The sequence below is a fragment of the Phoca vitulina genome, unplaced genomic scaffold (assembly GCF_004348235.1).
Source record: "Phoca vitulina isolate PV1807 unplaced genomic scaffold, GSC_HSeal_1.0 scaffold65, whole genome shotgun sequence".
NCBI lineage: Eukaryota > Metazoa > Chordata > Mammalia > Carnivora > Phocidae > Phoca > Phoca vitulina.
Genome location: NW_022589768.1, coordinates 380,868 through 400,550, shown reverse-complemented (window position 1 = coordinate 400,550; position 19,683 = coordinate 380,868). Strand labels below are relative to the sequence as shown.

The 19,683-nt window shown below is 56.3% G+C and overlaps 1 protein-coding gene across 1 annotated transcript in view; it reads right to left on the bottom strand.

The window, feature by feature from the left end:
• The window catches only part of ACSBG1 (acyl-CoA synthetase bubblegum family member 1), a 43,860-nt gene extending 24,474 nt beyond the window's left edge, over nucleotides 1-19,386 (bottom strand). The window contains exons 1-2 of the mRNA XM_032392041.1: nucleotides 19,223-19,386; nucleotides 1,885-1,985 (exon numbers count right to left, since the gene is read on the bottom strand). Of these exons, the coding sequence (XP_032247932.1) occupies nucleotides 1,885-1,985; nucleotides 19,223-19,284 (163 nt within the window). The 5' untranslated portion in view covers nucleotides 19,285-19,386. The remainder of the gene's footprint in view (nucleotides 1-1,884; nucleotides 1,986-19,222) is intronic.
• Between the last annotated feature and the right edge of the window lie 297 nt (nucleotides 19,387-19,683).

Sequence of the window (19,683 nt, the reverse complement as noted above, 5' to 3'; positions counted from 1 at the left end):
CCCAGCGCAAGGCTGACTTTGTGTGGTCAGATTCAATGGGCCTGCCTGCTAGCTCAGAGCGTGGCCTGGGGATAGGAGCTTGAGGACCCTCAAGGTTCTGAGCACTCAGGGAGGCCCAGGTGGATGCTGGCTGCGGAAGGCAGGCCTCCCAGAGCTCCCCAGAGGGGCTGCCAGCTCAGCGGTTCACGGGAGGGCAGGCCGGGGCTCGCCAGGCCCGCAGGGGACCGCCCTGCTACCCAGGGCCCAGAAGCAGCGTGGCCAGCCAGGAGTCCACTTCCTCTGGCGGCGCGACTGAACCTCTCTGAGCTCGGTGGCGTTCTGAAGACAACATGAAAGACTGCAAACCCCTCAGCACAAAGCCCGGCACGGGGTAAACGTTCGCAGGGGGCAGCTGGGTGGGGAAGGAGGACTGAACCCCTCTCACTGCCCTCCAGCCCCCTCCCTACAGTCTTCCACGGGGAAGGGGGCCTTCTCCCGATCCTACGGAGCGCGCTTCGGGACGGGGCAGCCGCAAGACTCCTTCCCACCTCCTTCCCTGCGGAGCCTGGAGCCCAGGCTCCCGGCCCCGCAGGGGGGTCTCAAGAGCAAGCCCTGGCACCAGGCTGGCACGTGGCGGGTGCTCGGTCCCGGCTGGACTCAGATCTCACCTCAGCCATGCCCCAGAGTCCCCGGGGCTGAACAGGAGAAGCGGGGCAGAGCATGACCCTCACGCCAGCCCCGCGGGGCTCACGAGGCCGGCCGGACAGCGCCCCGGCAGGGCTGACGTCCCCGGGGCCGCTCTGCCATGCGCCCGCTGACAGCAGTGGTCCCCAGGTCCCCAGCAGCTCCTCAGCCCAAGACGTCCAGCGCGGAAGAGGGGCAGCTTGTCTGATGGTGGCGCCTGCCCCACTGGGGGAGGTCACTGCACTTGCTCCCCGGGGAGCCTGCCCTCTGTACACCTCTTGGCATCTCTTCTAGTGGGCACGGTGACCTTTGCCTTGGCGCTGCGTCTGTCCTCCAGCCCAGACAGCCAGGCCGGGGCCTCCCCTCGTCCTGTTGCCGGCTCTGCCCACCCCTCGGCCCTGCGCAGGGACCCGAAGAAATGACCTCCCCAGCCGGTTCCAGCTCAAACACTACCACTTGCTCCCCAAATCCCAGACCCAGTCTAACCACGAGGAAGACCCCAGGCGGACCCGAACTGAAGGACATTCTGCCAAAGACGGGCCGAGTTCAAACGCTTCCCCCCAAACACCCGAGCGAGGGGGCGGTCTGGGGAGTCTCTGCTCCCAGGAGCTCCTGGCGGGGCGGGTCCGCACCCCGGGGCAGGCGACACAGGATGTGCCACCCCAAGGACAGCGCAGACCCCAGAGGCGGTGACCCCTGCCCCAGGCACTTACTGTTCCAGTTTCTGTTTGACTTGCGTTGTTGCTACAATGTCGTCGGATAGCCAATAAAAATGAAGGAAGCTATGTGGCTGCTGTCACTCTGATGACTCTTCGGGGTAAATGCTATAGCTCCGCAGCCCTCCTGGGGCCACTGTCTGAGGGCGACCGTCTTTGCAAGCCTCCCACACACTCTGCCCACTTCCAGCCCCCCGACCGGACCTCGCCCCAGGCAACCAGGCTGGGAGCGCCCGGCCTTGCTCCCCGGGGCCTCCACCCGTCCAGAGGCCCCGGCTGCCTCCCTGCCTCCGTCCTCCCACGACTCACTGCCTTCCCTCAGGCTTGGCCCTGACGCGGCCATAAGGAAAGGGGAGTGGTGGGGTCCCTGGGGACGTGGCGAGGGATTTCTACCTGCTGCGGCCCCCAAGTCCTGTCCTGTGGCTCCCCCAGCTGGCCTCTGCCTGGGTGCTGCCCACGGCCCTCCAGCACCCCGGCGCAGCCCGCAGCCTCCCGGCCGGCTCACCTGACCCATCCAGCTGGGCATCCTTCTCCTTCTCTGGGGACGAGAGCGCGAGAGCATGGCTTAGGGACTCTTTGGAGAGCGTCTGCCCATCAGTCAGGGAGCTGGTGGGGAGGGGAGAAACAACGTGAGACCCTCGGGCCTGGCCTGGCACTCATCTGGGCACCCCGGGGGGACACGGGCATCTCTGCCTCCCGGTGGGGGTCAGGGGACAAGACCTCAGCAGCCGCAGCCTACCTCCCCCCACCCAGGCTCTCCCTGCAGGTTCTCAGCGCTCAGCCCTGCTCTGCTCTAGTTTGTCGTGTGACTCTGGGCAACGGTACAGCTCTCTCTGGACTCAGTGTCCCCATCTGGACAAGGAAAGGCTTGGGGGTTCAGCACTGGCCGGTTCTGGGCACAACTCCAGTGGAGCCCCTCCTCCTCACTCCCACACCCCCTGGGCCTCAGACATTGGAAACAGTCATGCTCAGAAGCTCAGAGTGGAGCTGAGGACATTTCTGGGGCTCCCACGTGTCCTATGCAGACCCCAGTGAGGACTTCCCCTCCCCAAGGGAGCCTGTGGGAGGCCCTAGCCTATTCCCCCATGGAGAGGACAGCTGTGGGGCCAGAGACATCTGGGGCTCAGGCCATCTGCCTCCACCCCTTTGCCCCTGGCCCAGATCCTCCTCGCTTCCCAGGCATGGTGGCCCTAGACAATGGATCTCCCCTTCCAGCCGGATAGCGCAAGGAGTTATGGGGTCTCTGTTGTCAACTGATCCTTGGCACCATTTCTCCTCAGGGTTCAATTGGCCAGACCTCAACGTCCTGGGTGATGAGCGGATGGAGTTCAGTACATGCACCAGAGTCAAGCAGGACTACGGCCTTACACAACTCCACAGGCATATCTCACACTCACCAGTATGTAAACAGAGCCTACTGGAGTTGTGCAGTGTGCAACCTGTGCAGCTGGTCATGGCAGCCCCGAGGGCAGGACCCTGGCTCCAGGGAGTCCCATCCGTCTGTCAGGGTGGGGCTAGTCCCATCCCTGCCCACTTCCCAGGCTGTTGGGCCAGTTACCTGCTTGTCACATTCGGCCTTATTCCTTGCTGGTACCACAGGTTCAAACTAAGTTTACGAACGCACCCAGGCCCACCTGGCAGCAGTCTGCTTAAGAACCTGAGATAGGTTTTAAAACGAAAGACATCAGGAGGTTATGAAGGGAGGGGCCTGGGGAGAAGGGGGGCGCGTGGGGGCAAGTCGGTCCCCTTCTTGGGAACTTTGTGAGCAAGGCTCCTCTGTCTGGCACAGGGACCAAGGGGCCCCTGTGCCAGGCAGAGGGTTCTGAGTGCGTGGGACTCGTCCTGCTGACTTTGGGGCGCTGGCCGCCGCCATTACTCGCTTGGGCCGCAGAGTGGACGCTGCATCTGTTTTGGGACAGAGACAGCCGTGCTGGTACCAAACGGCCCCAGAGCTCTGGGCACAGACAATAGAATTAGTGGGCGAACGTGGGACGCGCACACACGTGGGCCGAGGGTGCCCCACTGGGAGTCCCTGAGTGGGGACAGTGAACTTGGTGCGGGCTCCACACTCTGCTGGCCGTGTCCTCAGAGGCGCCGACAGCAGACTGGCCTCCGGAATCGCCGCCCCACATTCGCGGAGGCCGTGGAGGGCTGCAACCGCCCGCCAGACGAGTCTGCTTTAAATCCCCAGCATCAGAACGTACCGGCAGCATGTCCTGCACCTGATAAAAGTGTGTGTAAACTGCTTCTGGTTTCAAAAAAGCTAAATACAGACGAAACGAAAAGACAGCTGCCTAAGGAAGCCGGGGGCCAAGCGAGCTCATCCCGCTCAGACGCACTGCAGCCGCCCCCGTCCGGGGTCCCAGGGGAGAGCCGGTCCTCCTCTGGGGACTGTGACAGGGACACCGCGCTTACCCCGTGCACGGCCCACGTGGAGCCCTGAGCCGCAGAAGGCTGGAAGCCTCATTAAGAGAGGTCAGCATCCCGGGAGGGGACAGCACCCTCGCCCACCGTCTGAAACAGACTTTGCAGGACCTCCCTGTGACGTGTGGCTGCTCCCGGGGTCACAACCAGGGACTGACGGCTGGCCCGGCTCGTGACACAGAAGGGAAGGGGGCCACGCTGCGTGGTGCTGGGCCCGTGCCCTCCCCGCGGGCCTGCTGCCCCGTGTCCGGGCGGGGGTGCCGCGGCGCCGGCTTCCGTGCTCGCCCTCGCCCGCGCTCCTACAGCTGCCGGGGGGGGCCTCCAGCCACGCCCCCGCCCCCTCTTTGCTGGCCCCTTTGCAGCGGCCCGGGGGCTGAGAGACCAACGCTGGACAAGCTGGCCTCTTCGGCCTGGGGAGCGAGCCCGGGGACCTGGCTTTCCCAGTGTCCTCCAAGGGGAGCCACCCCGACTGCCCTGACCCCTCCCACGCCCCTCTAACTCCTGCCACTGTTTGGGGCGGCCTCGGGGGCCGGCGAGGGACTAGCAGGTGAGGTGGGACCACCGCGATCAGGACCAGCGCCTGTCAAAGGGGATGAGCACAGTATTCCTGTCCTTCTGGAAAACTAGACTCCTCCTGCCCACACATACCCCACAAGCACCTTGCCTTACTCGTCTTGCACAGAAACCAAATGTGCTTAGCACCTGTCCGGTCACTCAGGGAGCGAGGAAGCTCTTGAAGGGCGTGTGTGCGCGAATACACTGTGAGCTGAGGTGCGTGGGACCGGCGGAGGGGCTGGGAGAGCCTGCACTCCCTCTCCTAACCGTCTCTGGTCAGTTGGTCTCTCCTTCGTCCTCCTGTCTTGCCCGAGGAGCTGAAGGGGACCATTTGCGGACAGAGCCTACCGAGGCTCATTCAGCTCCTCCTTCAGAAGCCCTCGGGGATGATCCCCAACACCTTTTCACTCTCACGGCCTTTGGACACTCTGGTTTGGGCCTTGAGTGCCTCACGCGGCTTGGTAAGCTCCCTGAGTCTGTCTGTCCTCTGGCCCTGAGATGCACTAAGGTGCACAGTTGGAGCTCAGGAAACATCCTCCTCAAGTTTTCACCATGTGTGTGACCCACAAGCCAAGAGGAGCCCTCCTTTTCCATGGGAGCCCCTCCTGGAGGGGGCGTCCATCTCCTAGTTATTTTGTTGTCTTTCTTCCCTTTCACCAGCCAGGCACTGTGCTGTATGCAATAGGTGCTCAATAAATGCTTTCTGAGGCTCACCAGAATTGGCCCATCTGGGTTCAGCTCCACTAGCTGTGTGACCCTGGGCAAGTCACCGTACCTCTCGGAGCCTCGGTGCTGTGCGTCAGCCCTGTGTCCGTGGTGAGGATATAGGATACCTGCAACGTGCTTAGTGCTCAGTGGCTCTCACATATTGCTGGGGGGCTGTCATGGGTCTTTTGGGGAGTAAGGAGAAGAAAGTTCTTGGGTACGATTGGGAGGGTGACTCAGTGGAATGGAAACCCCCAAACCCAAGACTGGGGGTCCAGGTGCCACGTGGCCCGGGTACTCTCCCTGGGAGGAGGATGGGGTCCCTGTTCCTTACACGGTCCTCAGGATGGAGTTGGCAGACCTGAGCAGGAGCATCTCTGACATGGTCCCCGTGGGGCGGCTGCGCCCCTCGAGCTCACCCAGGAGACAGTGGGGACCTCAGGGAACGCATCAGCCCCAGAGAGGCCCCGCTCCACCAAACCGCCCTGCAACAGAGACACAGCGTGCGTCACGGGCCGTGGCCGGACTGGGTGAGGACGCAGGTGCCCTCCTTGCTGGGCAGGACTCACCGGCTCCTGAGGCTGGGCACCTGACTGTAATTTACTGCCTGCTAAGCCCACACATCTCATCACATCGAGAACAACACAGAGTCGCCTTCAGGCTCCAGTTTCTATTCCCCGGGCCAGGCGCTTACCAGGATGAGCAAACCAATCAGAGCCCCAGGACTCCTGCTTTGCAGACTCCTGACCCCCCCCCCCCCGGCCGCCCTCCCCATTCCTTCTTCCAGTTCTTGCTTCTCTCCGCCCCGGGTGCGAGGGGAGACCCTATCTCCCGGAACACAGCAGAGGATTTCAGGGCAGGGCGTTGCCCCAACATTCCCCGGATCCTAAAAGGCCCCAGCTGGGAGAGGAGCAGCACCTCCTCCAGAACCCAGCGTCCCGGCCACCCCGGCTGGAGCATGCCACGCCAGCAGCCCACCCGGGAGCTGCATCCGCACGGGCCTCTCTGATCCCCCCACACGGTGGCCCACGCCACTCACTTCTCCTTAGTCCACATGGCCTGTCTCACCTCGAAGACTGGACTCGCGGCAGCTCTCTCAGGATCCCAGGTTCCTGGCCGAACACCCCACGGAGGGAGAGTGGACGCCCAGCAGGGCCGGGTCCGACTGCACGGGGTGCTCACCTGTCTCCCCCATGCGGAGGCAGGGACAGGGCTCCGCGTTCCCTGCACTCCGCTGGCTAAGGCACCAGGTGTGGGAGTCGGTGCTGCCCGGGCTCCAGGTAATGAGGCAGTGGGGCTGGGCATGCGTGGGGACCCGCCCCGGCCTGCCCCAGGGCTGTGGGTGAGGTGTGGCCCCAGACACCTCTGACCCACCTGGCACGGGCCCCAGCTGCCCACCTGTGAGCCTTACATCAGAGGGTGGGGAGCAGGAGAGGAAGAGGGACCTGCCAGTGTGGGGAGGGGAGGCGGTCTGTGGGCCGCAGGACGACACGGCCCTGGGGCTGCGCGCTGCACCTGAAGCCCGCCTGGGCTCCCGCGGCGGGCTGGGAGCTTCACTTTTGGTTTGGTTTCGACGTTTTAACTTGTCTTTACTAAATGCAGGAGCTGTGCCAAGCACCTTACTCGCGCCGGCTCCTTGCATGCTCTCTACAGCCCTGCGGTGGAGGCTTTCTCCAGAGCCCAGGCTCCAGACGAGCAGCAGAGTGGCCTGGAGAGCCTGAGACTGGCCCGGTGTCGCGTGCCCCGCAAGAAGGCCGAGCAGGGATCGGATCCCGGGTCTCTGTGACCCGCTCCAGAACCAGGACACTACGCGCGCTAGATTTACCCGTTATCTGCATCATAAAACAGCTTTCTCTCCCGTCCCAGGGCAGCAAATGCCCCTGCCCCTTGCCCTCTCGTGCCCCCTCCACTTCTTCCCCCACCCTGGGACTTGGCAGGATTGTGGCATCAAACCCAAACCTTCTAACACCTGGGTCCCTGCTCCTTGGAAACCCCCTCCCAGCCGCCCCTCCAGCCCTGGGGGCCCCCACCCCTTAGCGATCCCTTGCAAGCTACAACTTCAGGGTCCGGACTGCCTCTGGGGGAGGGGAAGACATGCAGGGCCCCGCTGGGCGTTCAGGTGGAATTATAGCCGCACCTGAAGGCCCAGGGGCAGGACACAGGTGGTTCGACGGCCCTGACCCCAGTCAGATGTCAGATGCCTCCCGACTACCCCAGGAAGCTGGTCGGTCAATGCCCGCGCACCCACTTCAAGAAAATTCTGCCCTTCACCAAATTCCAGTTCCTTAAAGTTCTCCTTTCCTGACAGCGCATGCCCACTGCCACTTCAGGCTGTCCTGACCATCTGGGTCAGGAGTCCTAGCCCTGAGCCTCTATGGGTCATGAGCCCCTTTGAGAACCTGCCAGAAGCCCCCCTCACCCCCCACCAGTGCTTTGGAAGGGTTCCCAGCCCCAGCAAACCCCAGGAAGGAACGCAGACCTCCTCTGTCCCTGGGACACGGATGACTCCTCCCTCCTCCCGCTGCTCTCCTGCTGAGGGCTGAGCTGCGGCGGCATTAATGATTGGACTTGGCGCTGGGCATGGGTGTGGGTGGGGGATGGCATCAGAAAGGTCCTCAGTTCAAGAGCTGGCAGCAACCCCATGCCTGGGTCTCTCAGCACCCCCGGGGCAACTGGAAACAGTTCCTAAATGGACGAGGAGCCTGGGTAAATAGGCTTCTTCCAGGATCAGGATGGCTTGGGAAATGTGTAATCATCACTTTCTGTCCCCTTGCAAAACCCACAAGCGGCCTCCTGTTCTTCAGAACCCCCTCCTCCAGGAAGCCCTCTGGGAGAGACCCTCTGGAGCTGCCCTGGCTGAGCCCCTCCCAGAGCACTTAGCATAGAGGCTGGGTGTTATTTTGTTAAACATAACTGCCTACCATGAAATAAAAATCTGAATTAAGCCCATATTCCCGGAGCTGGAAATGATCTGTCCCTTCCCCAGGTCTGACAGCTCCAGGGGGGTCCTCCTTCCTACCGCGAAGAGTGCTTCAGCAGCCCCCACAGAGGGGGCATGGGGGCCTTGCCTCGAAGGCTGAGAGGTGACAGCAGTCAGGTGATGGTCAGTGACCAGAGGAGCATTCAAGGTCACTGGGCTTACCAGACCGAGGCTGGGGTAGGGGATACAGCGAAATTAAAGGAGACAGTTGGCAAGGAGAGAAGGTTCGACTATTTGACCTGAGGCAGAGGATGTGTCCCGAGGCCATGGTGCCGTGGAGGCGGCTGGCCCCAAGGGGGAGCAGCCAGGGCCCCAGGACGGACCAGTTCCCGGGGAACCCTGGTCAGGCAGAGGACTTCTAGGGACCCATGGTCTCTCAGAAAGGGTGAGGACAGGGCACGGGTGGTCGAAGCCATGTCCCTCACACCGCTAGAAGGAACATATCTGGGGCAGGCACCCTGGGGACTGAGCCCCCAGTGCAAGGCTCCCGCAGAGGTGTGTTTGGGGAGAGGCTTCAGCCCCAAAGGCTGGTCCCAGCTCCACCTAGGCTCCTGCCATGTTGGGTGGGGCCAGCCAGCCAGCTCACTTCTAATCCAACTGGCCACACCCAGAGCCTCCAACCCTGTCGGGACAAAGCTCACAAGCCTGCATGGAGATGAACTCGTCCATCCCCAGGCTGTGTTGCAAAACCCGGACTGAGCTGGGAGGCAATCCCGTCCTGCCCAAGAAAAAGTGTTCTGGGCACTGGGACCTGTGGGTTCTAGGCTTGGGATCTGCTCCAGATGGGTGATTGTGGGTGAGTCCCTGGGCCTCTCTGGGGCTGCCTTCATCAAGGAAGGGTGATTTTGGCACCTGGGCTGGAATTCCGCTGCCCCAGGCAGGGACAAGGCTACCAGATGGGGTGTCGTGAGGCCCCTAGGCCTGAGGGGGCAGAGGGAGAACAGGCAGATGTGATAATATCACGTAAAGAGCCAGTTGCTAACGTTCGTGTGGCGTCTCCTGTGGCCTTGTACAGACACGAACACAAGCGACCCTCGGACGGCCCGATGGCGTGCTTCCTAGCGCTATTCTCACTTCACAGGTGAGGAAACTGAGATTTTCCCGAGGCCTTTTGGTTAGCAGACCTGGGCTACAAATTCAGGCAGGTGAGTGTCAGACTTCATATTCTTGGCCAACAGGCTATCCCAGATCATCCCAGGCCTCCTGGGTGGGGCAGGGGCAAACGGGGTAAGGCGCAGAAGGGTGGGCACCCCATGCTCCCATTTTCTGTCATCCACCATCAGATCCTTTTATTACACCCCTCCATCAACTAATATTTTGGAAAAAAATTTTTTTTAAAGATTTTATTTATTTATTTGTCAGAGAGAGAGAGAGAGCACAAGCAGGGGGAGTGGCAGGCAGAGGGAGTGGGAGAAGCAGACTCCCCGCTGAGCAGGGAACCCAACACGGGGCTCGATCCCAGGACCCTGGGACCATGATCTGAGCCGAAGGCAGACGCTTAACCGACTGAGCCACCCAGGAGCCCCCCTCATTTCACTTTTTTAAAAGTTCAAACTAACATCTCTTGAGCACTTAGTAGATGGCAGGCACATTACATATGTTAAGTCATTCAATTACATCAACAATCCTATAAAGTAGGTACTGAATTATAATCCCCATTATATGGGATATGGAAGCACAAAGAGATGAAGTAATTTGCTGTAGGTGATACAGCTAGTAATTGGAATAGTTGGGATTCAAAGCCAGATAGCCTGACTCCAGATTTTATTTATTTATTTATTTATTTATTTAAGATTTCATTTATTTATTTGAGAGAGAGAATGAGATAGAGCATGAGAGGGGGGAGGGTCATAGGGAGAAACAGACTCCCCGCCGAGCAGGGAGCCCGATGCGGGACTTGATCCCGGGACTCCAGGACCATGACCTGAGCCGAAGGCAGTCGCTTAACCAACTGAGCCACCCAGGCGCCCCTGACTCCAGATTTTAAATTCTGAAGTATCATATGCACTGCCTAAACTTGGGTGGGTCTCTGTGAGGCTCCCAAAACCTCTGCACACAGCTCAGCAACATGGGATTTCTTAGGAGCGACTGACTCAGAAAGGCAGAGCCCTGTGGCTGAGACACTAGTGAATGCAAATGCATATTTAAATCCTTTAAATCAACATACTCCTAACCTATCATTACAATACCCAACGTATGACAAAAAATGACCAGACATCTGAAAAAGCAAGAAATTTGAGCCAAAATCGAGAAAAAAGGCAGTCAGTAGAAACAAACTCAGAGATGACGCAGATGTTGCAATAAGCATGCAAGGACTTTAACACAGTTACTAACACATGTTTGATAATTTAAAGAAAAAATATAGACATAATTGATGAACAATGGAGGATTGCCACATGAAAATAGAAAGTATAAGGAAAGTACAATCTCTGAAATGAAAAGCTTACCAGATGAGCTTAACAGCAGATTTGAAACTATCAGAAAAAAAGTTTGTCAACTTGAAGACAGAATGATAGAAATAATTCAATCAAAAGAATAGAGAGAAAAAATAGTTTTTTTTTAAATTAAACTATAACAAAACATCGTTGAAAGAAATTAATTAAGATCTAAACGAATGGAAAGTCATTTCGTGATCAAGAGACTTAATATTGTTAAGATGACAATACCATCCCCCCCAAACTGATCTACAGGTCAACATAACCCCTATCAAAATCCCAGCTGACTTTTTTGTAGAAATTAACAAGCTGGTCTAAAGTTTATATGAAAATTCAAGAGACCCAGAATAGCCAAAACAATATTGAAAAAGAACAAAGCTGGAGGATTCACACCTGTTGATTTCAAAACATACTACACACCTACAGTCATTAAGACAACGTAGTACTGGCATAAGGATAAATGTATAGGGGGCGCCTGGGTGGCTCTGTTGTTAAGTGTCTGCCTTCAGCTCAGGTCATGGTCCCGGGGTCCTGGGATCGAGCCCTGCATCAGGCTCCCTGCTCCGCGGGAAGCCTGCTTCTCCCTCTCCCACTCCTCCTGCTTGTGTTCCCTCTCCCGCTGTGTCTCTCTCTGTCAAATAAATAAATAAAATCTTTTTAAAAATTTAAGTCAAAATGTATCAAAGGCTTAATGGTAAGAGCTAAAACTTTAACTATTAGAAGAAAATATAAGTCTATGGGGCCTTGAGCTAGGCACAGCCTTCTGAGATATGATGTCAAGAGCACAAGCAACAAGAAAAAAACAGATAAATTGGACTACATCAAAATTAAGCCTTCTTGTGCTTCAAAGGACACCATAGGTAAAGCAAAAAGATAACCCGCAGAATGGGAGAAAACATTTGCAAATTATACGTCTGATAAGAGAATTACATGTAGAATATACAAAGAACCCTTACAACTCAATTAAGATGACAGGTAACTTGATTAAAACCAGGCAAAGGGTTTCAGTAGACGTTGCTCCAAGGAAGATGCACAAATGGACAACCGCCCCATGAAGTGATGCTCAGCACAGTCAGCCACCGGGAAATCAAAACCACGAGACACTACCTCCCCCCTCCAGGATGGCTGTAGTCAGAAAGGTAGATAATGACCAGTGTCGGGTGGGTGTGGGAAATCAGAGCCCTCACACACGGCTGCTGGGGACTCGAGGTGGTGCAGCCACCGTGGGGAACAGTCTGGCGGGTCCTCAAAAAGTTACACACAGAGTCATCCTCTGACCCAGCGGTCCCACCCCCATGTAGATACCCAACAAAAATACAGGCATGTCCAGATAAACACTGTGCCTGTGTTCATGGCAGCATCATGCATAGTTGCCATCAAGTGAAAACAGCCCGAATGTCCTCCAGCTGATGAGTGGGTGAACAGGACCGGGCGCACCCATGCACCGGAATGTTATCTGGCCGTCCAGGGAATGAAGCACAACGTGGCTGAATCGTGAAAACATTGCTAGGGGAAGAAGCCGTTCACAGTAGATGATACACGAGTTCACTGACATAAAATGCCCAGAAGAAGCAAATCTATAGAGACAAAAAGTAGATGAGTGGTTGCCTAGGGTTGGGGGCTTGAGGGGCAATGGGAAGTAACTGCTAAGAGGTTCAGGATTTCTTTTGGGGATGGCAAAAATGCTCGAAAAGTGACCGTGGTGATGGCTGCACAGCTCTGTGAAAATACTGAAAACTACTGAATTTTACAGTTTAAACGGGTGAATTGTATGATAGATAAATTATATCGCAATTTAAAAAAATGAGCAAAGCCTCAGTGACCTGTCGGACAGTAACAAATGGTCTAATGTACTTTTAATCAGAGTCCCTGAGAAGGAGAAAGAGAATGGGGCAGAAAACAATTTGAAAAAAATCATGTCTAATTTTCCCTCAACATTTGGTGAAACCATCAGCCTACAAATTCTAGATGGAAAACCTAGAAGTCACACGTGATGACCGAGCTTAATCTGCATTAAATGAAATAACGTAAACCCACACTTTAATCCATCCCAGTGAAACAGCTGAAAATCACAATGTTGTAGAAGCAACCAAGGCAGGTGGAGGAGAAAACCTGTCACCTAACAGGAAACAGGAATAGAAACGATGACTGACTGTCCGTAAGTAAAAGGAGACAGGAAGACCCTGGGACCATATACTTGAAAGTGCTAACGTAAATGGTCACCCGGGAGCAATCTTTCCAGTGAAAGTAGCTTTCAAAACAATGATGAAGTGGGGCGCCTGGGTGGCTCAGTCGTTGAGCGTCTGCCTTCAGCTCAGGTCATGATCCCGGGGTCCTGGGATCGAGCCCCGCATCGGGCTCCCTGCTCCGCGGGAAGCCTGCTTCTCCCTCTCCCACTCCCTCTGCTTGTGTTCCCTCTCTCGCTGTGTCTCTCTCTGTCAAATAAATAAATAAAAATCTTAAAAAAAAAACAAACCAAAAAAAACAATGATGAAGTGATGACATTTCATCGAAATGACAGGTGGGAGGAGTTGTCACCGCACATCTGTGATAGCTGGAAATCAGGTCTGCAAATCCTCTCACGCCCTCCCGTCGCGGGGCTGTGTCCCACTCCCCTCTCCTCGGAGACGGGCCTTACCAACGACTGGCTTCCACCAAATACAACGTAGTAGCAGCGACGCTATGTGGTCTCCAAGGCTAGATCCTAAGAGGTGATCTGGGTTTCCCCTGACTCTCAGGACACGTGCTTTTTGGGTCAGGGAAACTCGTTATATCCAAACTCGTCAGAGGTCTGACTGCCTTGAAGCCACCAGGAATGCACCACAGAGAAATACACAGAAACGCTGAGGGCCATTGCACGGAATCCTGAAGGCAAGAGTCCTGGAACATCTTAGAGGCTGCTGACGGCACTGGACGTAGCCCAGGCAGGAGAAAGAAACCACATGGAGGACCAACACTGCCTGGTTTCAAGACCTATGACACAGCCAAGGCAGACAAGACAGTTTGGTAGGAACGTCAGGATAGAAGACTGGCTCAGTGGAAGAAAGTCCAGAAATAGGCCCACACACGTATACGGTCAATTGATTTTTTTTTTTTTTTACAAAGGAGCCTTGGCAGCTTAATAGTGAAAAAAAAATTATTTTCGACAAATGGCACTGGAATAACTGAATAAATATGTGGAAAAATATTAATTTGAGATGGATCATGCACCTAAATATAAATGCTAAAACTATCAACCTTCTGGAAGAACACATAGAAAAGTATCTTAAAACCTTAGCATAGGCGGATTTCTTAGAAATGACACAGTGGCACTAACCATAACAGAAAAAAGTAGATACATTGGATTTTATAAAAAAAAAAAGATGTTTATTCATCAAGACACCATTAAGAAAGTGAAGATAACCCACAAAGTGGGAGAAAATATTTGCAAGACATTTATCTAATGAGGGACTGATGTCCAGAACATATGAAGAATCTCTGCAAACAAGAACAAAAGGATTAAGAACCCAATTACAAAATGGGCTAAAGATTTGAATAGACACTTCACAAAAGAATGTAGACGAATGGCCAGTAAGCACTTGAATGTATGCTCGACATCGTTACCAGGGAAATTAAAACTGAACCTGCAAGAAGATTCCACCGCTCACCCAGCAGAGTGGCCAGTGGTAAAAAGAGTAACGCTCCCGGCGCTGACAAAGACGTGGGGCAGCAGAAAGTGCTGGCGGACGGTACGAGCACGTGCGAAAACGTCTGGTGGCTTCTTCAAACATCCCCCGGCCCTGCACCAGCAGTAGTATCCCCAGGGGCTGATCCAAGAAAATGAAGACGCATGTCACAAACACCTTACACAAGCATGTTCGTTACAGTTCTAGTCATAAAATCCTCAAACTGGAAACAGCCCAAATGTCCTCCGCAGAAGAATGGATAATCCACCTGCGGATAGCCTGGAGCGGAGTCCACTCCGCAGGGCAGAAGGGTGGGCGGCCGAGCACTTAGCCATAGGGGTGAACCTCCCAGTGAGCGAGAGGAAAAGGCCTGTGCCGTGTGATCCCGTCGACAAGACGTTCAGGGATTGCCAGACCACTGTCTGTCCTAACTGGCTGCTTACATAAGAGGGGGCAACGGTTGACAGCCAGGGAGTGCAAGAACATTCTGGAATGACGAAACGTTCTGTATTTCTACATGTTGCTGAGTACAGGAGTATTTGCTTTTTGTCAAAGTCATCAAGTTATACTCATCTTTGTGCATTGCACATATGAAAAATTTGCTTCCATTAATACAAAACATACAACCTATTAGATTCTGCAGATGTAAAGTCTTATTTTAGAGCTTCTTGGGGCTAGAGTCCAAGCTAGGTCCTGGATGTCCTTCACATGGTCATGACCTTCACAGATTCCAAAGCACTGTCCCAGCCCTGCCCTCAAGCGTCCCTCACAAGCTCCCTTGCAAGGAGCCAGGGCTGCCTGGGAGGAGAGACTGGAGCCAGGACCCAGGGTGATGCAGGGCTTTCTCTAAATGAAACCATGTCTTTTGCAGGGACAAAGAAGTAAGTAGTGAGTTCCCCATCACTGGAGGTATTCAAGTCAGGGTAGGTTGATAATATGTGAATGTTGTGATGGAGTGGGTTAGACTCAGTGACCTAAAAAAACCCCACTGACCTGAGAGTCTGCCATTCAAGGGCTTGCCTGGGGACAGAGTGAGTCAGCTTTGGGCCCAGCGTCCTGACTCCAGGCCAGCTTAGGCTCTGCTGTCCCCGGCCAACAACTTGGCATCCCCTGCAAGGACCCGGGGCTGGCTTGGGCTGACCTGCACCCAAAGGAGCCAGATCTGTAGTCAGATGTCTGGAGACTGGGGCCTCTCACTCCACCGATGTGCCCTTTGTACAGGCACCCTTGGCACCAGCCCCGGGCCCTCCTGGGGCACGTATACTCCCAAGTGCTCTGTCCTGTGCCCACTGGCCTTGTAGATTCTCGAACACGACGAGCTCCTTTCCACCTCAGGGCCTTTGCACACTCTGTGCCTTTTCCCTAGAAAGCTCTTGCCCTGGAGCGCCTGGGTGGCTCAGTCGTTAAGCCTCTGCCTTCAGCTCAGGTCATGATCCCAGGGTCCTGGGATCGAGCCCCGCATCAGGCTCCCTGCTCAGTGGGAAGCCTGCTTCTCCCTCTCCCACTCCCCCTGCTTGTGTTCCCTCTCTCGCTGTCTCTCTCTGTCAAATAAATAAATAAAATCTTTAAAAAAAAGACTAAAAATTATGAAAAAAAAAAAAAAAAGAAAGAAAGCTCTTACCCTAATCACCCCCTACTCACCTTTCGGGTCTCAGCTTAGGTGTTGCTTCCCCTAAGGAAGCCTTCCCCAGCCCCGGAGTCTAGGTTGGACATCTGTTACATGCTGTCCATAATATCTTTAAAAAAATTACCAACATTCTAAAGATACCTTTTATTGTGATAAAATATATATAACACAAATGTGCCATTTTAGCCGTTTGGTGGTATTGATCACACTTCCTCTTTCTTTTCCTTAATTCCTTCACCGATCCCAGGGACAATGACAAGTCATTGTATAATTACTGTTTGATGCGGGTCTTCATTGCAAGGATGTGAACTCCTTAGGTCAGAAGCTCGCCCTGTTTTCTGTGATCCTCTACAGTGCTTAACATAGTGCCTGACGCAGTCAACAATGAATGATTTTCAATAAATGAACGTGTATTTATGAAAGCAGAGAAAAACAATAAAGATACCAAAAACAAAAACAAAAAACCCCTGCCATAGCCGTGCTTCGTGCCACAGGGAAGCAGGGAGGAGGCTGGGGAGAACCAGAAGGCCCTGGGTAGTCCATATTCTTTAAAATGCCTGTATCCTTCCCCCTAGTATTTGCAGTTTGGCTGTCCCTCTAGGCTTGCACATCCCAGCGATGGGGAGCTCACCCCTTGTCCTCCCTGGAAAGCTCTGTCAGTGAGAAGAGCCTCTTTCCCTGGGCTTGCAGGAGCCCCCTGGCCTGCCCCACAACCCTGGCTCCCAGGGACCTCCTCTCTGCACCCAGTCTTGGGTGGGCAGAGCTGGGAGGGGCAGCTGGGAGCCCAGGGGAAGTGTGGTCAATTCACCATCCTTCCCTGGGCCAGACTCGGCCCCGCAGGCTCCTGTCTCCGGCCTCCAGCCTCCAGCCCGCCCTGCTGGCTTCCTCTCCCCCCAGACTGGGCTCTCTTCTGCTTCTGCTGCTTCTTTGGCATCAGGGTTCCTCAGGGTCCCCTCCTCTGGCCACGGCTGCCCTCGTGCCTGGCTGCCCCTAGTCTGGCCACACCGGCCCGTCCAGACCTAGAAGTTAGCCTGGCCCTACCTGACCGGTCCGATGGCTGCCTATAACCCCTCCACACCACACCTTCCAGCCACATGGTGCCCTTGCCTGCCCCCCGGGCATCCACAGCCTTACAGACCCAGAACTGCCCCTTTCCCTGGCTCCTTTGAAGGCCCTCCTCCAAGCTGGGCTTCTTCAGCCTCGGGGAGGCTGGGATCTGTCCTGGACAGAGACTCTAACAGGGGCCCCGGACGCACGCAGTGGTGTCCTCCTGTGTGGCGTGACCTAGCACCACAGTGTCAAAGGGCACAGACCCAGCTCCAGCCCAGCGGCTTCGAGCTCCGCTGGCCCTGGCCGGGCTCCTTCCCCCCAGACCCTGCCCACACCTCCCAGCGCCAGCCCTGCCATTGGCTTGGCACAAAAGGGAATTCATCTTGGTCAGGCTGGTGTGCAAACCCTCCTCCGGCTCTCAGTTCCTGCCTCCTCACCCCACCCCCCGACCTCCAGTCCTCCCCTCTGCAGCCCTGGGAAGGGGGTTGGGAAGATAAGGCCCCTCTCGGGCTATTGGAGGAATGCAGGCCCGCCGTCTCTGGGGCACAGGGCGGAGAGGTGGAGAGGAGCTTCAGAACAACATCGAGTTCTTTCCTTGCAGCTACTCTGCAAAGCTGGCGGAGCGGGAGCATCTCCCCCATGGGACAGACAGGGGGACAGAGGCTCCGAGAGCCCGTCTTGCCCGGGGTCAGAGCAGGTCTTGAGCAGAGCGGGTTGGGAACCCAAGACCATCCCCCGCCTGGGGCTGCTAAGAGAGTGGCCGGCGTTGCCAGGACGTCTCCCATGCCTGGGAGGGTGGCCCTTCTGCTTCTGGAACCGTGCCATCCACACTGGCTAGTAGCTAATAGGATCTGCCCAAGTTCTCTGCGAGGTCAACGGGGGTCAGGCGCTCTGTCTTCGTGGGCACAGAGGGTGGGATTGAGGCTCAGAGAAGCTAGACAACTTACCCAAAGCCTCTAAGCAAGAAAGCAGAGGGGCAGGTCCTCCAGCTCTGGGTTTTCAGCCCTCTGTCCCTAACAGGGGCTCTGTCCCCGTTTGACGGCCTCCTTTTCATAGTGTCTGCAAAGCAGGCTCAGCCTCTGTGGACCCCCTGCCCAGCTCCTCCAGAGTGGCCAGGCCCCAGCGAGTGCACAGGACCCTCTGCCACCCCTTGTCACCATGGGCCTTCTCGGTGGACCTCAGGAAACCCTGGGCTCCTGACCCCCACCTTGACTGCTCGTTTTCGGGCACAGGGAACCCGGAGAACTAGCAGAGCTTGGTGCTTCCTGACAAGGGCTGAGCTTTCAAGGTGTGCCTATGAGCGCTTTGCCGCCAGGAAGGAGGTGGCAGGACCCCCCGTGTGCTGAGCAGTCCAGAACCTCCCCTGGGTGAGGAAGCTCCGGCCAGCTTACCTCAAGGGCCTATTGACCCTCTGTGTGTGGCCCTTGTCTGGGGAGAGGGGCTGGACCTCCTGCTCTTGAGGCCTTGCAGGCAAGGACCCCCTGCTTCTGGAGGGTTCCCTGGAGACCCAGAGCCCAGCCCTTGGAGGGGCCTCTGTCTCTGAGGCTCGTTAACATTCGTTCCATCCTCAGAGCCCCTCCCGTTGGAACAGTGGCCACTCACTCTGGAGCTCAGACCTGGCGATTACCACTCCCGTCCACCTCCCATTCCACACGCAGCGCCCCGACCTCTCCCATCCCCGAGGTCCCTGACTTCCTTCACGTCTTTCCACCATGGCCAGCGCCCCCAATTAGAAGTCTCTTCCTCCTCCTCGGCTGGCGCCCCTTCTGGGCACAGAGCACAGATGTCTGGACCCTGGAGGGTGTCTGCCGTCTCCCTGCCTCCTGGCTGGGGCGTTCTGAGGCCGGGACTGGGTCCCTTCTTCTCAGGATCCCCTGCTCCTTGGATGGACAGGGCCTGGGGCAGAGTGGGTGCCAGCAAATGTCTGACTAATTGAATCTGCTTTCCGTGAATCGCAGATTAGTGAATATGCACAGTGCAAGGGCTTTGGGGAGGCTGCAGCCCAGAGAGGGGCAGGGACCTGCCAAGGTCACACAGACAGCTAGAGCTCTCCCTATCCTTGCCTCTTATCAACCCCACATGCTAGAGGCCCCCTGGGGGAGACAGGGAAGGGTTCTTAAGGACGGAAGCATCCTTCCCCCATTCCACGGCAGCCCCTGGCTCACGTCCCTGGGGGGCAGCTCCCTTTTCGGTTGAGCCCCTCTTGGCCACACAGGGCAGTGGACACAAGTATCAGCTCAAACAACTCACATCCCAGCCAGTGCTCATTCCAGGGCTCTTCCAGACCCTTCCTTCCATTTCCCAGATGAGGAGACTGAGGCTCAGAGGATGGAGCCGCTTGCCCAGGTCCACGGGGCAGAGCCTAGCCCAGAGCGCGGACACAGGCCTGACTCCTGGCTCACCTCGCTGCCGAGCTTTCCTGGGGGGCCTGGCTGGCCTGCGGGGCCTCTGCGCTGTCTGGCATGCTGGGGTCCTCGGGGGCAGCCGCGTCCAGCTACAGAGCTGCGTGGCATCTGCCGCGGGCACCTGCTCAAGAGCTCGGTGCCCCACTGGGCGAGAGGCTGGCCTTGAGTGGGCAGTGGGGGCGGGTCCTGGGCCGAGGGGCGGCGACTGGAGCGGCCCAAAGAGGCCCATTTCCTCTCTATTTTTAGACGCTCAAAACGATCCTCAGGGGTGAAGTTGCTCAGGATGAAAACTTTCCTTTTCTTCGTGGTTTTGTTTCACGGGAGGCGAGGAGAATTTCAATGAAGCCAGTGTTCTTTTTGATGCAAATCGGCCCCGGCTCTCCCAGGAAGCCTGGCCAATGGGCTCCGGGCTTCTGGGCCCCCTGAGACCGTCCTCACCAGCCTGACAGGCCACACTG